The sequence below is a fragment of the Cyrtonyx montezumae genome, unplaced genomic scaffold, assembly GCF_038088225.1.
Source record: "Cyrtonyx montezumae isolate F1298 unplaced genomic scaffold, pur_monq_1.0 scaffold_18, whole genome shotgun sequence".
Classification (NCBI taxonomy): domain Eukaryota; kingdom Metazoa; phylum Chordata; class Aves; order Galliformes; family Odontophoridae; genus Cyrtonyx; species Cyrtonyx montezumae.
The window spans coordinates 10,125,172-10,135,970 of record NW_027071914.1 but is presented as its reverse complement, the minus strand read 5'-3'; the positions used below and the strand labels follow the sequence as shown (position 1 = coordinate 10,135,970).

At 46.7% G+C, this 10,799-nt stretch overlaps 1 protein-coding gene across 1 annotated transcript; it reads right to left on the bottom strand.

Annotated features, from left to right (window-relative positions):
• Nucleotides 1–4,204: 4,204 nt before the first annotated feature.
• Nucleotides 4,205–7,937, bottom strand: LOC136047693 (serine protease inhibitor Kazal-type 6-like). The gene is made up of 4 exons (XM_065734988.1): nucleotides 7,824–7,937; nucleotides 5,883–5,908; nucleotides 5,212–5,324; nucleotides 4,205–4,353 (listed from the first exon to the last, which is right to left on the bottom strand). The coding sequence occupies exons 1-4, from the start codon at nucleotides 7,882–7,884 to the stop codon at nucleotides 4,308–4,310; spliced, it is 246 nt and encodes an 81-aa protein (XP_065591060.1). The 5' UTR covers nucleotides 7,885–7,937; the 3' UTR covers nucleotides 4,205–4,307.
• Between the last annotated feature and the right edge of the window lie 2,862 nt (nucleotides 7,938–10,799).

Below are 10,799 nucleotides of genomic sequence, written 5' to 3'. Positions count from 1 at the left end.
GAGCCCTTCCCACAACACCAGCATCTCCGGTCACTCCCAATTAATGGAGCAATCTCAGCTCAGAAGCACTGCATTATGCAGCACCCACGTTTCCCACCTTACCCCACACTCCAGGCACAAGAGCCAGCCCTGCTGCAGCACTAACACTGCTCCTTAGGGCCAACAGGTTGTTCAGGGCAGCACCCCAGGCCCAGCAGAAACTCAGCTATGGCCTTGTCTTTCAGGTCTGGATTGAGGCTCTGTCCCTGCTCCCACCAGAAACCCATGGAGCTGACCTTATTGAAGCTGTAGTTCCCATAGGTTCCGTGTGTCACAAAGACGAAGAGGTCCCTCAAAACATCATATCACCAGAGCTGTAAAACAAGTGCTTCTTTAAATGACACTTGCCTTTCTCAGGGCATACATCTTACATCTCTCTTCCCTGTTCTCCCTTCGTGTATTGTGGGAACACATACACATCACTATAAGCTTGCTCCAGCATTTTTGTAGCAACACCGTAGGACACTAAAACCAACAGTGCTAATTAGTGCAGCTACTCATATGAGACGTTCCTACACCACGCTACTTATTCTGGGTTGAGGAGAACACCAACAACCTCTTACACCATTCCAGAACACAACCCCCTTACCTTCTCCTTGCTCTGAAGTCTGAAAGAAAAAAAAAAAAAAATAGCCACCACAATCCCAGTGCTTCCTTTGGGCCCTTATTTAACTCCTCCACCAGTGATTGATGGAAGGATCTGTTGGCTGATTCACAGCACCTGGGATCCCTCTCATCCCAAAGCTCAGCTGCTCTCTAATCCTTAAAGGACCCAACACACACACACAGATATCCTTCCACAGTTCCCTGCAAATGTCACTTTTTATATCTTTTCAGTGCCTTGCAATAGAGTTCTCCCACCTGTATCCTGAGCAATTATTTCCCTTAGCCCCATAGCTCTGCCTTCCCAACCATATCCAATGACAGAAAGACAATGAAAAAGGGGAGCTGAGGGCTGGAGCACTTGCTGAGGGAGGTGAGCTGGGTGGTGAGATGGATGCTTCAAGGGGATGCCATGGCCCTGCAAGGGGGTTCCCAAGTAGGCAGAGCTGGGCTCCCCAGTGATGCATGGCTGGGAGACAAGGCAGTTGAAAGGAAAGAAGTTCAGAATGGAGGCAAGGCAAAATGTCTTCACTGTGATGGCAGTCACGCTCTGGGACAGGCAGCCCATGGAGACTGCGTGTTCTCCACCCTTGGATGTTTTCAAGACTGGATTGGACAATGCTCTGAGCAATCTGCCCCAGCCTCAGGAGATACTCTTCCAAAGTCCCTTCTAATATGACCCAAACCTATCGGAAGTGAAACAGTCACTGAGTGCTGAGCTCCCTGCCCAGCTGGGCAGTGGGAACCATGCAGCAGGAACAATTACCCCACATCGTCCTGCAGTGGTTCAAAAAGCTTTATCAAGACCTGTGAATGTCAAGGAAAGAAGTAGGACGAAGGATTCCAGTGAGTTGTGACAGGAACATGGAGCTATGCACGGGAGGAGACACTGGTGCACAGCAGTTAAATGGGCCAGGAGTCAGGGCATACCATGGTGTCAGCTGCATCACCAGCAGAGCAGAACTTGTGATAGAGGCATGGAGATGCTGCTTCCCCTTTGTCAGAGTGCTAAGCTGTTGCTCAGCTCTCACCTTTTGTTCAGTGAGAGCAGCCATGCATAGGTGTAATTCTCCCCTTATTTCACTGCAGAGGGGCTGTGTCAGGTGCAGGCGTAGCCACCACAATGCTGGGGCAGCTCCCACCCAGCCTTGGCCCTTGGTCCAAGAAACTCCCTCCCTAGGGAGAGGAAGAGCTGCAGAGATGCTCTGTTATCTAATAGAGGAGACATCTCAAGTGTTTTATGACTCACTCATCTTTCAGAGCTGCCAAAGAAAAAAAAAAAAAAAAAGAAAGAAAGAAAGAAAAAGAAAGAAAAAGGAAGAAAGAAAGAAAAAACACTAAGAAACAGATTTTTAAAAAATCCCCACAACTTAAAATGTGGAGGAAGGAAATGAAAGGAAAAATACCAGCTGAATACTTGGCTTCTGGTTCAGTATGTGCCCAGGACTGCATCTGGACACAGCTGTGAGCTCAGCCCAGACAGTTTCATGCACTCCCCAAGGAGTCTCCTCCATCCAGGCCAGAGGGTTACATCCAAGCAACCCATCCTTGGTTGGGAGCTGGGAGCATCCATAGGGGCATTCACACCACACTCCCTCTGACTGTAGACCCTGTGAGGGCTCTCCCCTACCTGGACAAGTTGCTCCAAAATGCACGGCTGTGCCATTAACAAGAGCTTCCTGGTATCATTGTGCTTTTATACTTCCAGATGCAATTGTGTTCCATGATTGCAGTTATGAGTTGTTGGGTGATTGCTGAGATCTGCTTTGCATGTAGGTAATGTCATCTGCATTGCACAACACCATAGATCTCCATGTTACCAGTCCTTGCCCAAGCTCATCTTCCTGCTCCAGGCACTTGTATGCTTGTTAAGGGGAACAGTTGCTGGAGGAAAGTAAGATAGCTGAGACCACCAGCCAGCTCCTGGGGCACTGGGAGGTTATCATGGCTAAGCCCAGTTGGGGCCAAGGAGAGCTCTGGTTATGGTCAGTGCTGATACCACCAGCTGAGGCAAGGAAGGGCAGGGCCACCCTTCTCCAGCCTGCCACAGTGGTGCTGGGGATGGTGGTTGGGTCTGGAGAGGTACAGAAGTGGTTCTATTTGCTGCTTGCACTGAAAAAGCAAAATGCAGGCTGATTATAAAACAGAAGTCTCGCCAGTTCTGTTCTCTTGTGTTCAGTTCTTGTTATTTCAACCTCCAGATTAAAAAGGATTAGGCATGGGGATATGCTGTGAGGCTTTTGGAGTCACCAAGAGCCATCTCAGGCAAAGAAATGTGTCCTATATCCCATCTCTCATTAAAATGTCTCTTTCCATCTGAAAAACTATATTGAGATACAGCACTACTCCAGGGCCACAACTTGGCTCACAGGGTAACTCAAGTAGGAAGGGGTATGCACTGCTCCAGGCGGATGCAGGAGAGGGATGAAAACAGTCCTCCCACAACCCTGTGGGGTCCTTTGTGGCCAGTTGTCCTTGTGTAGAAGGTGCATTTTCCTCCCCTCAGTCTTATCCGTGTTCAGGATGTCTTGTTGTTGTGTTTACTAAATAAACATCTGAATTTGGAACAAAGCAAATGCTCTCCTTGGCCTCAAAAAATAATGTTCTTATTCACTTCAAAGTCTGCACCGTGGCACCACAGGCAAACACTCAGCTCTGTCCAAACACCATCCAGGAGCTGAGATACTCAGTATAGGTGTTTGCAAAATGAGTTGGCTGACCTCGTGATAAAATCTAAAGCTCCCTTTGAAACTTAAGTGTTTAACATTAAGTGAGTAGAGTCCCATTGATGTGCTGCCAATGTTTTAACGAGGGGATGCCACAAGCATTTCCCTGTGTATATTCTGTACAGTGAATGGGGAGAGACTATAGATTTCATTTTCTCTCCTTGGCACAAAGTAGGATTTTCTAGCCAGCATAAAGGAAAGAGAGCACCAGTGAGAAAACTAAAGAAAGAAATCCAGTTTGTGTGCAGCAGTAAACTAATGCTCATATGTTCACAGTCTCTGAGACAAAGACCTCTCTTAGAACAAAGAAGGAAAGCAGTCTTTGTACTTCTGCCTAAAGCCAACCACCCCTGCCATATTCCCGGTGCAGGCTTAAATGCAGCAACACTCCTTGGGCTCATCCTGTTTGCTTCAGGGTTTCCAAGCAGATGAGGCACCCACTGCCACATCACTCACAGCTCTCTGCCTCTGATACCTCAGCGAGAGGGACATATCTGGGAGGCTGCTGAGGGGCAAAGTTGCACACTGTCACCCTCCCATGGGACAGTCAAGCTGGGTAGCCATGTGTCCATGTGTCAGAAGGATGGATGGGATGGGATGGGATGGGATGGGATGGGATGGGATGGGATGGAAAACTGTGGCAGTGGCAGGGAGGACAGAGCTGTGGGAATCGTTGCTCTTGCTCAGGCAGCATGGTGCCTCCCAGTAGGAATTCTGTGATCCTAAGATGATCATGTAACAGCACAGTGCAATAAACATTTTAGCTGCTAGCACAGCTGCGTAGAAGGCTTTTCCAGGTGTTATGGAAAAAGGAATCAAGCCAAAGAGTTGTGCTGAGTTTTATTTTATTGAGAAGAGATGGCAGAGACAAGGACAGCTGCTGCCATTCCCAGGCTCCTGCGCCTGTGACCGATGAGGATCAGTGCTTGGTGCTCAGGCTCAGCACTTCCCCATGTGCTTCAGTCGTAACTTCCCTCCACTCCTCCTGTAAAAGGAGCAGTATGGAAACAAAGCAGTGTATGGCAATCAGCACAGAGACAGCAACTGGGATAGGGAGCTTGTCCCTCTGAATACAATCATTTGCCTGACGCTGGTGCCTCACAGGGAGCATCAAGCCATCTTTCCCTCTCCTTGCTCTTCTCTAATTTCCCTTAGGATAAGGCAGCCTTCAGTGCGGGACTGACAAGGATAAATCAATGTTTTGCAGGCCTTTTCAGTTCAGAGGTGTTGGCTCCTGTTACATCTCCTTTAGAGGAGACAGGAGAGGAGAAGCTCCAGTCTTTCCTCTGAGATTCTGTGTACTTTTCCACTATGTCCATTCAGAATTTCATTTCAGCACTTTCCCTGTTCATTGCAGGGGTGTTGGATCAGATGGCCTTTCAAGGTCCCTTCCAACTCAAACGGTTCTATGATTCTATGAGTCTATGACTTTCCATTAATAACTTGGCATGCATAATACTACATTCCTCCAGACACTTCAGCATCCAGAGGTGTGAGAGGGAGAGCTTCAGCCTGTGGCGTACAGAGGGAAAAGTGCATCAATTTAACCCATGCAGAAGATACAGGGAGGTACAATGGTCTCCCAGGCCCTGTGCCATCTCTGCATGGCTAGAAGCATCACACTAAGCCTAGAAATGAATCAGTATCAAGCTGAAATATTCTTGAGCGTGGTGGTGAGGAGTTGACATTTGAACTAGATGAACTCAGTGGTGTTTTCCAACCTCAACGATCCTCTAATTCTACAATTCTATGGCCAGGGACTGCTCTGTGTGAGGGGAGCAGCAGCATAGGGCTGGAAGTGGACCATCTCTGCGTGGGTCCGTGTCCCACCGCCCCGACTTACAGCACAGCCTTGCAGAAGGCGCACTTGTTGCCGTACGTCACACCATCCGTGCCGCAGTGAGGGTTGGACTCCCTCGTGCAGAACACACTCCTGTTTAAAAACTCTTTGCAGATCTGTGTAAGAAATTAAGAATAATAAAAGCAATAAACCATCAGGTTTTGTTTTCCAAACAGGAAACAAGATCGCTATTGTCCTTTTCCCTCCCAGAGGCCTAAAGCAGCAGTGAGGCACAGCCTCACCCACAGTCCTGGCACAGGGTGGTTGGACTCGATGAACTGAGTGGTCTCTCCAATCTTAACGATTCTCTGATTCTACAAAATAAACAGGCATTTAGTATTGGAACAAGCCCCGGTCCTGGATTTAGTTTGCAGGAGTATATCACTCCTGATATCACCTTCGTTTCGTGGAGGAGCAAAGCAGACAGAAGCGATGCGGCAAACACAGCCCTGTGCGTTCAGCCTGGATGGAGCCATGGGGAGCATGTGCCAAACCAGCTGTCCATCCCTCGTGTGCTCACTACTGTGGCCATAGCCAACACCCCTGTACTGGGTGAGCACCCAGCGCAGTGGGGCACCTTGGCAGAATCAGCAAAACCCAAGAGCAGTTAGAAAAATGTTGTGCTAGAGCCAGGAGAAAATGCAGATTCAGAAAGCAGAAAGAGCTGCACTAACCTCTTCAATGTCTTGAGCTGCTACACCTAGAATTGAAACAAACAAACAAACAAAGATTTTATACATATTAGCATTATTTTCTGAGAGAACTGAACCGAAGTCACAAATCCCTTTGCAAACCACAGCACAACACTCACCAGGTTTTCCCTCCTCTGCCATTCTCTGCAGTGGAGGAGGGGTAGGAAATACATTATCGGAATTGCTTTTCAGTATTTTGCTATTTGAAAAATGTTACTAAAATACCATGTAATCAGTCATTCAGCTGCTAACTGCACTGCAGACACATAAACCCATCTCCCTGGCAGGCAGCCACCGCCAGGGAAGCAGAAGCTATGTCAGAGCTGAGCCTTTCTCAGCAGAGATTTTAAAGCTTCATTGAGTCTTACAGCTTTTAGGCTCTCACACCTCTGAATTACAGAACTGGACAGTAAGGTAACAAAAGCACACATGGGAGGTGGAGAAAGAGACCCTGCAATCAGCATCACAGCCACCCACAGCAGCCACAGCCCTGAGGCTCCTGGAACAACCTGATCCAAATGAGATAGAAAGGGATATGTGATCTGGGGCAGAACAGGCAGTGCCAGGCAGCGACAGAGCAAGAATACCTGCTGCAGGCACAGACTCTGGACGTGGAGACAGTCCATCCTCTGTTATTTACTGCCGGCAAACTTTGCATGGGGGCCAGGTCACAGCCACAGGATGGATCCTGCGCTGTTAGGGACACGGAGCGAGCTGCACACAGCTCTGCAGGAGCTGGGGCACATCACAATGGTGCGTCCCTCGTGGTTAGGGTGCAGGCTGGGAGCACTGCAGCATCACACTCAGGGGGACCAGAATACATCATCCCCACCCAGCTTCTGCCTTCTGTGATGCCTTTCAGTGTTTGATCCTTGCCACTGGTGTATCTGTCATGTCCTCAGCCAGGCTGCACAGGGAAGCCGCCATTAGGGCTAGCTGCATATTATTTACAAAATAGCTCATTAGATAATTTTTATAAATATTACATGTAGCTACACAAGACTTCGTGAGAATGTCTCTTGGCATCTGTTTATTTTATTTGAGATCACAGAGTTTGCTGCTATTCTGCCTGGCCTTGGAAAGAAGTTTTAGCGCTCTGACAGAACCCAGTCCCAATTAAGACTCAATTAAAGACAGATGAATATTTCATAATTAATGATGTGTACAAAGTAATTTACCTCTTTTCTCCACGCACAGCCTGTAATTTTCTCAAGTGAATTCTTTATTCAAATTATTCACAGAAAAACAAGTATAAATAATTCTTGGTCTGCAGTCTTCAGTAATGGCCACCACAACGCTTCCACATTTGGATCAGCTGGACACAAGCAATTGATAACACCGACGTGCCCTACATATCCCAGAACCATCAGTCAGCCTCCCCACATCAACAGAGAGATGTGTAAACCTGAAGATAAATAAACGCTGGATCCTTTCAATTTACCCTCTTTGTTCTGGCTCCTTGAGGACATTCGAATTTAATTTTCAAGCTTTCCTCTGCAACATATTTGGAAGCTGAAACTTTCATCTAATTATGCTGCCACATCTCCGAGGAAAACACCAACTACCAAGTGCTTAGGATCAAAACAGGAGCTGATGACCCTGAGGTATAAGTTTCTTCTCTAACTGGTTCAGCAAAACTCTCCAGCAAACATTTCTACCAAAACTCATAATTACATTCTGCTTTGGTACATTTGCTGAACGAGCTGCTTACAATTTGCTCATTCTGTCTCCCAGTGACACCTCCACAGTGTTATTCACTGCGGAGGCACATGAGGAATGGAAATATGTGACACGAGCAAGCAAGTCCCACAGATATTTTCTACTTGCTCAGCTTTATCTTCAAGCCCATCATCCGATGATCAAGGCTCTCTGAAGCTGCTCTTGTCATAAAGTTTCTTTCTAGGCTACAGAAATATAACTTACCCGAGAAGAAGGACAGCAGCAGCAGCAGGCTGAGGAGCACCGAGGTGCCTTTTGCCTTCATGCTGCTCTTTTAGTCCCCAGCAAGCGACCAGTTTGGGAAGTGTTGTCTCAGCCACAAGCCCACAGTGTGCTCACAGCCCTGCCCCTGCGTATTTATGTACCTATCCGCTGCTGTCCTCATTCCTCACCTTAATTGTGAGAACTCCACTTCGTTTCTAGAGCCATTATTGGTCCCGGCCATGTTTATGGTGCTTTAGGAATGCCGTCCTGTCCACATCAAACCTAGAAAGGGCTAATTACATGAGTGATAGACTTGGGCCTGTAATATCTGTGTGTTGTTTTTTTTTTTTTTTTCCTAAATAGTCACAGGATTCTCACAAGGGTGAATTTTCAAAGTGGTGATTCATCGGGGAAGCTGGTAATTTTCATTCTCTGGGTCCTCGCTGAATGCCATCTCCAAGGCTTTGAGCACGGCGTGATGACACTCACCAGACATTACAAAATAAATCACAGCATGAGAATGTGTTGTCTGTGAAACCAATTATACGTTGTTCCCTGGCTATTTTTGAGGATGCTTCTAAATTTGCTGGGTTGGGGCGGAGAAGCACACTGATGCTCTCATAGCCGTGTGCAGAGTCCCACATAGGATGGCTGCCTCTCCTCCCTGAACTATTTAAACTATAGCTGTCAGTGTTTTCTAGCTTTTCACATTTCCTAACATATGCCAGGGCTCTTCCATAGCAAGAGTCAATTAAAGAAATTTGGTGGGGAATCAGGAGATTCTCATTCTATTTCCAGCTGATTCTGTGTGAAGAGTGGAGAATCATTGAATCATTAAAGTTGGAAAAGATCACTAAGATCATCCAACCATCAACCCATCTCCAATCATCTCTCCACCATTGTAGCATTTAGCTGCACCACTTGCAAAATATCTCTTCAGATAGGAACAGGCTTTAACATTTCAGATGCTTTCCTCAGGAAACAAGTATTATGGGAACACTCTCTATAGATAGATCATCACGTTCGTTTCCCCAGCAAATTTTGTAACTGCAACCTACTGTATGGAGCCTCCTTTAGCAAGGGGTTGCACTTGATGATTTTCAGCGTTTCAACCTCTATGATTCTGTGATTCCAACAAAATTTCACACGAGAATGGAAAACAAACAAACAAAAAAAGCACTTTAATACATTTTTCTAGCAACCGAGGATTTCCCAAACATCCTCAGATAGCAAGTGAAAGTTTCTGTAGGAGAGCAATGCCATGACTGCCCTACATCTGGGAAAGCAGTAGAGTTTGCAGCTCACTAGACACCATAAAACCCACATAGCAGAGTAACTGCGATTTACAGGTGAGTTCTCAGATGTCTATTAGGGTGAGCTAATCGTATAATACACAGCCTCTTGTATAATTTACAAGTCCAGCAGCTGTAACGCCATTCAAAATCAGGCTCAGTTCTGCCACTTGCAGAATTCCTTGCTTGCCATTTCTAGCTCCAGACACTGCTCACCATGCCAGCACCAATACCTCAGCTCTTTAACTGTCCAAACGTTTCATTTGCTACAGCATAGCTGACTGGGAAAAGCCTTAGAAAACCACAGGGACCAGTCCTTTGCAGGCTGAGAGGAAGAGACTAAATTAGCAAAGTGGTGATTATCTTTATCACTCCTCTTTGTGCTGCTTATAACCTATGAAGTGGGCCGCTTGCTGCTGTAGGTGGGGAAGTTCTGTCCCTCTGATCTCTGAGAAAATTGGGAATGGAACAGGACTGGACAAGACAAAGGCACCTGGGATTTGCCTTACAGTGGAGTGGATATGACAGAGCCTCATTTTTGCTGAGCCAAGTGTTTACCTGCTCTGGGCTTACTTGATAAAAACCTTTCTCATTTTCTGAAGAGTTTTTGTCTGTACAGCCATTTGCCCTCACTTTCCCTATAAGACATCAGCCCTTCTTTGAGCTTTTCCAAAGCCTTTTTTGCTCCTGAACAGATACCAGGCTTGCTCTAGCACACTGTAGGAGAGGTCTACCATGCGATCGTGCTGTTGAAGATACGTTCCTGCTCTGACCAAAGCTCTGCTGCTCCGTGTTAATTCAACAAACCTCCTGTCTGACAGGACATTACTGAGCTATGTCCTTTACAGGTATCTGCTTACATTCAGTAGCAGCTCACCCTATTTCTTGGCTACTCTTTTCCCTTACAGGCAGATTAGCAGGGAACACCCTCACAGCTTTCCAGTTTGTCTTTTCTCACCAGCAGACACAGAGGCACACTGTGGATTATACTGCCTGCACTAATGGAATAAACATTTCAAAGTTTCATTCCTCTCCCTGGGAGGGAGCACTGCTCTGACACACTATTAAAGGGCAGCTTCTCATCTTCCAGTGGGAAACACCTATAAGATTTCTAGGTCAAGATACAGCCTATTTCAGGAAATAAAGCCAGAGAAAATCTTGGAAGTCACAGATTTTGTCCTCAATATCAGCCTGAACAGCTGAATGTCTTCCTACATAATGAGGGAATGGGAGGTGGAGAAAGGAGAAAGGGGAAGGTGGCACAAGCAGAGGCACTTGGGACTTTTTGGTTGTTGTTTGCATACTCACTCCTTGACTCACTCAAAGAGATGGCACATCATCATGAATGCTCACATGCATCATCCACACATCCATATCTCCACACATCACCTTGCATTCCAGATAGAAACTCCCTTGGAGCTACCAAGCCACCTTCTGTCCTTTCTTTTCTAGGCCTGAAGAATCCCAAACGTTTTCCTGAAGAGTCCTTACTCTTTCCTCTGCCTCAAACATTCCAAGTGCAACTTCTCAACTATCTTCTCCAAGAAGCCAGAGCTCATGCTAGTTTCTCCCCAGTCCTCATTAGGCTCATTACAGCCTTGCCCAGCTTGCTGCAATTTTCTGCTGATCACCACACTCTCAAGGGACACGCCCTTCAAGGAAACAACAGTTCCTAATTTTCTTC

What these genes read in the sequence shown, in the direction of transcription:
- LOC136047693 (XM_065734988.1), bottom strand. Translation starts at nt 7,884, where the DNA reads ATGAAGGCAAAAGGCACCTCGGTGCTCCTCAGCCTGCTGCTGCTGCTG. An exon ending in GCTGCTGTCCTTCTTCTCGG is followed by an intron (nt 5,909 to 7,823) that starts GTAAGTTATATT and finishes TTTCAATTCTAG; the next exon opens with GTGTAGCAGCTCAAGACATT. An exon ending in CAGCTCAAGACATTGAAGAG is followed by an intron (nt 5,325 to 5,882) that starts GTTAGTGCAGCT and finishes TTTCTTACACAG; the next exon opens with ATCTGCAAAGAGTTTTTAAA.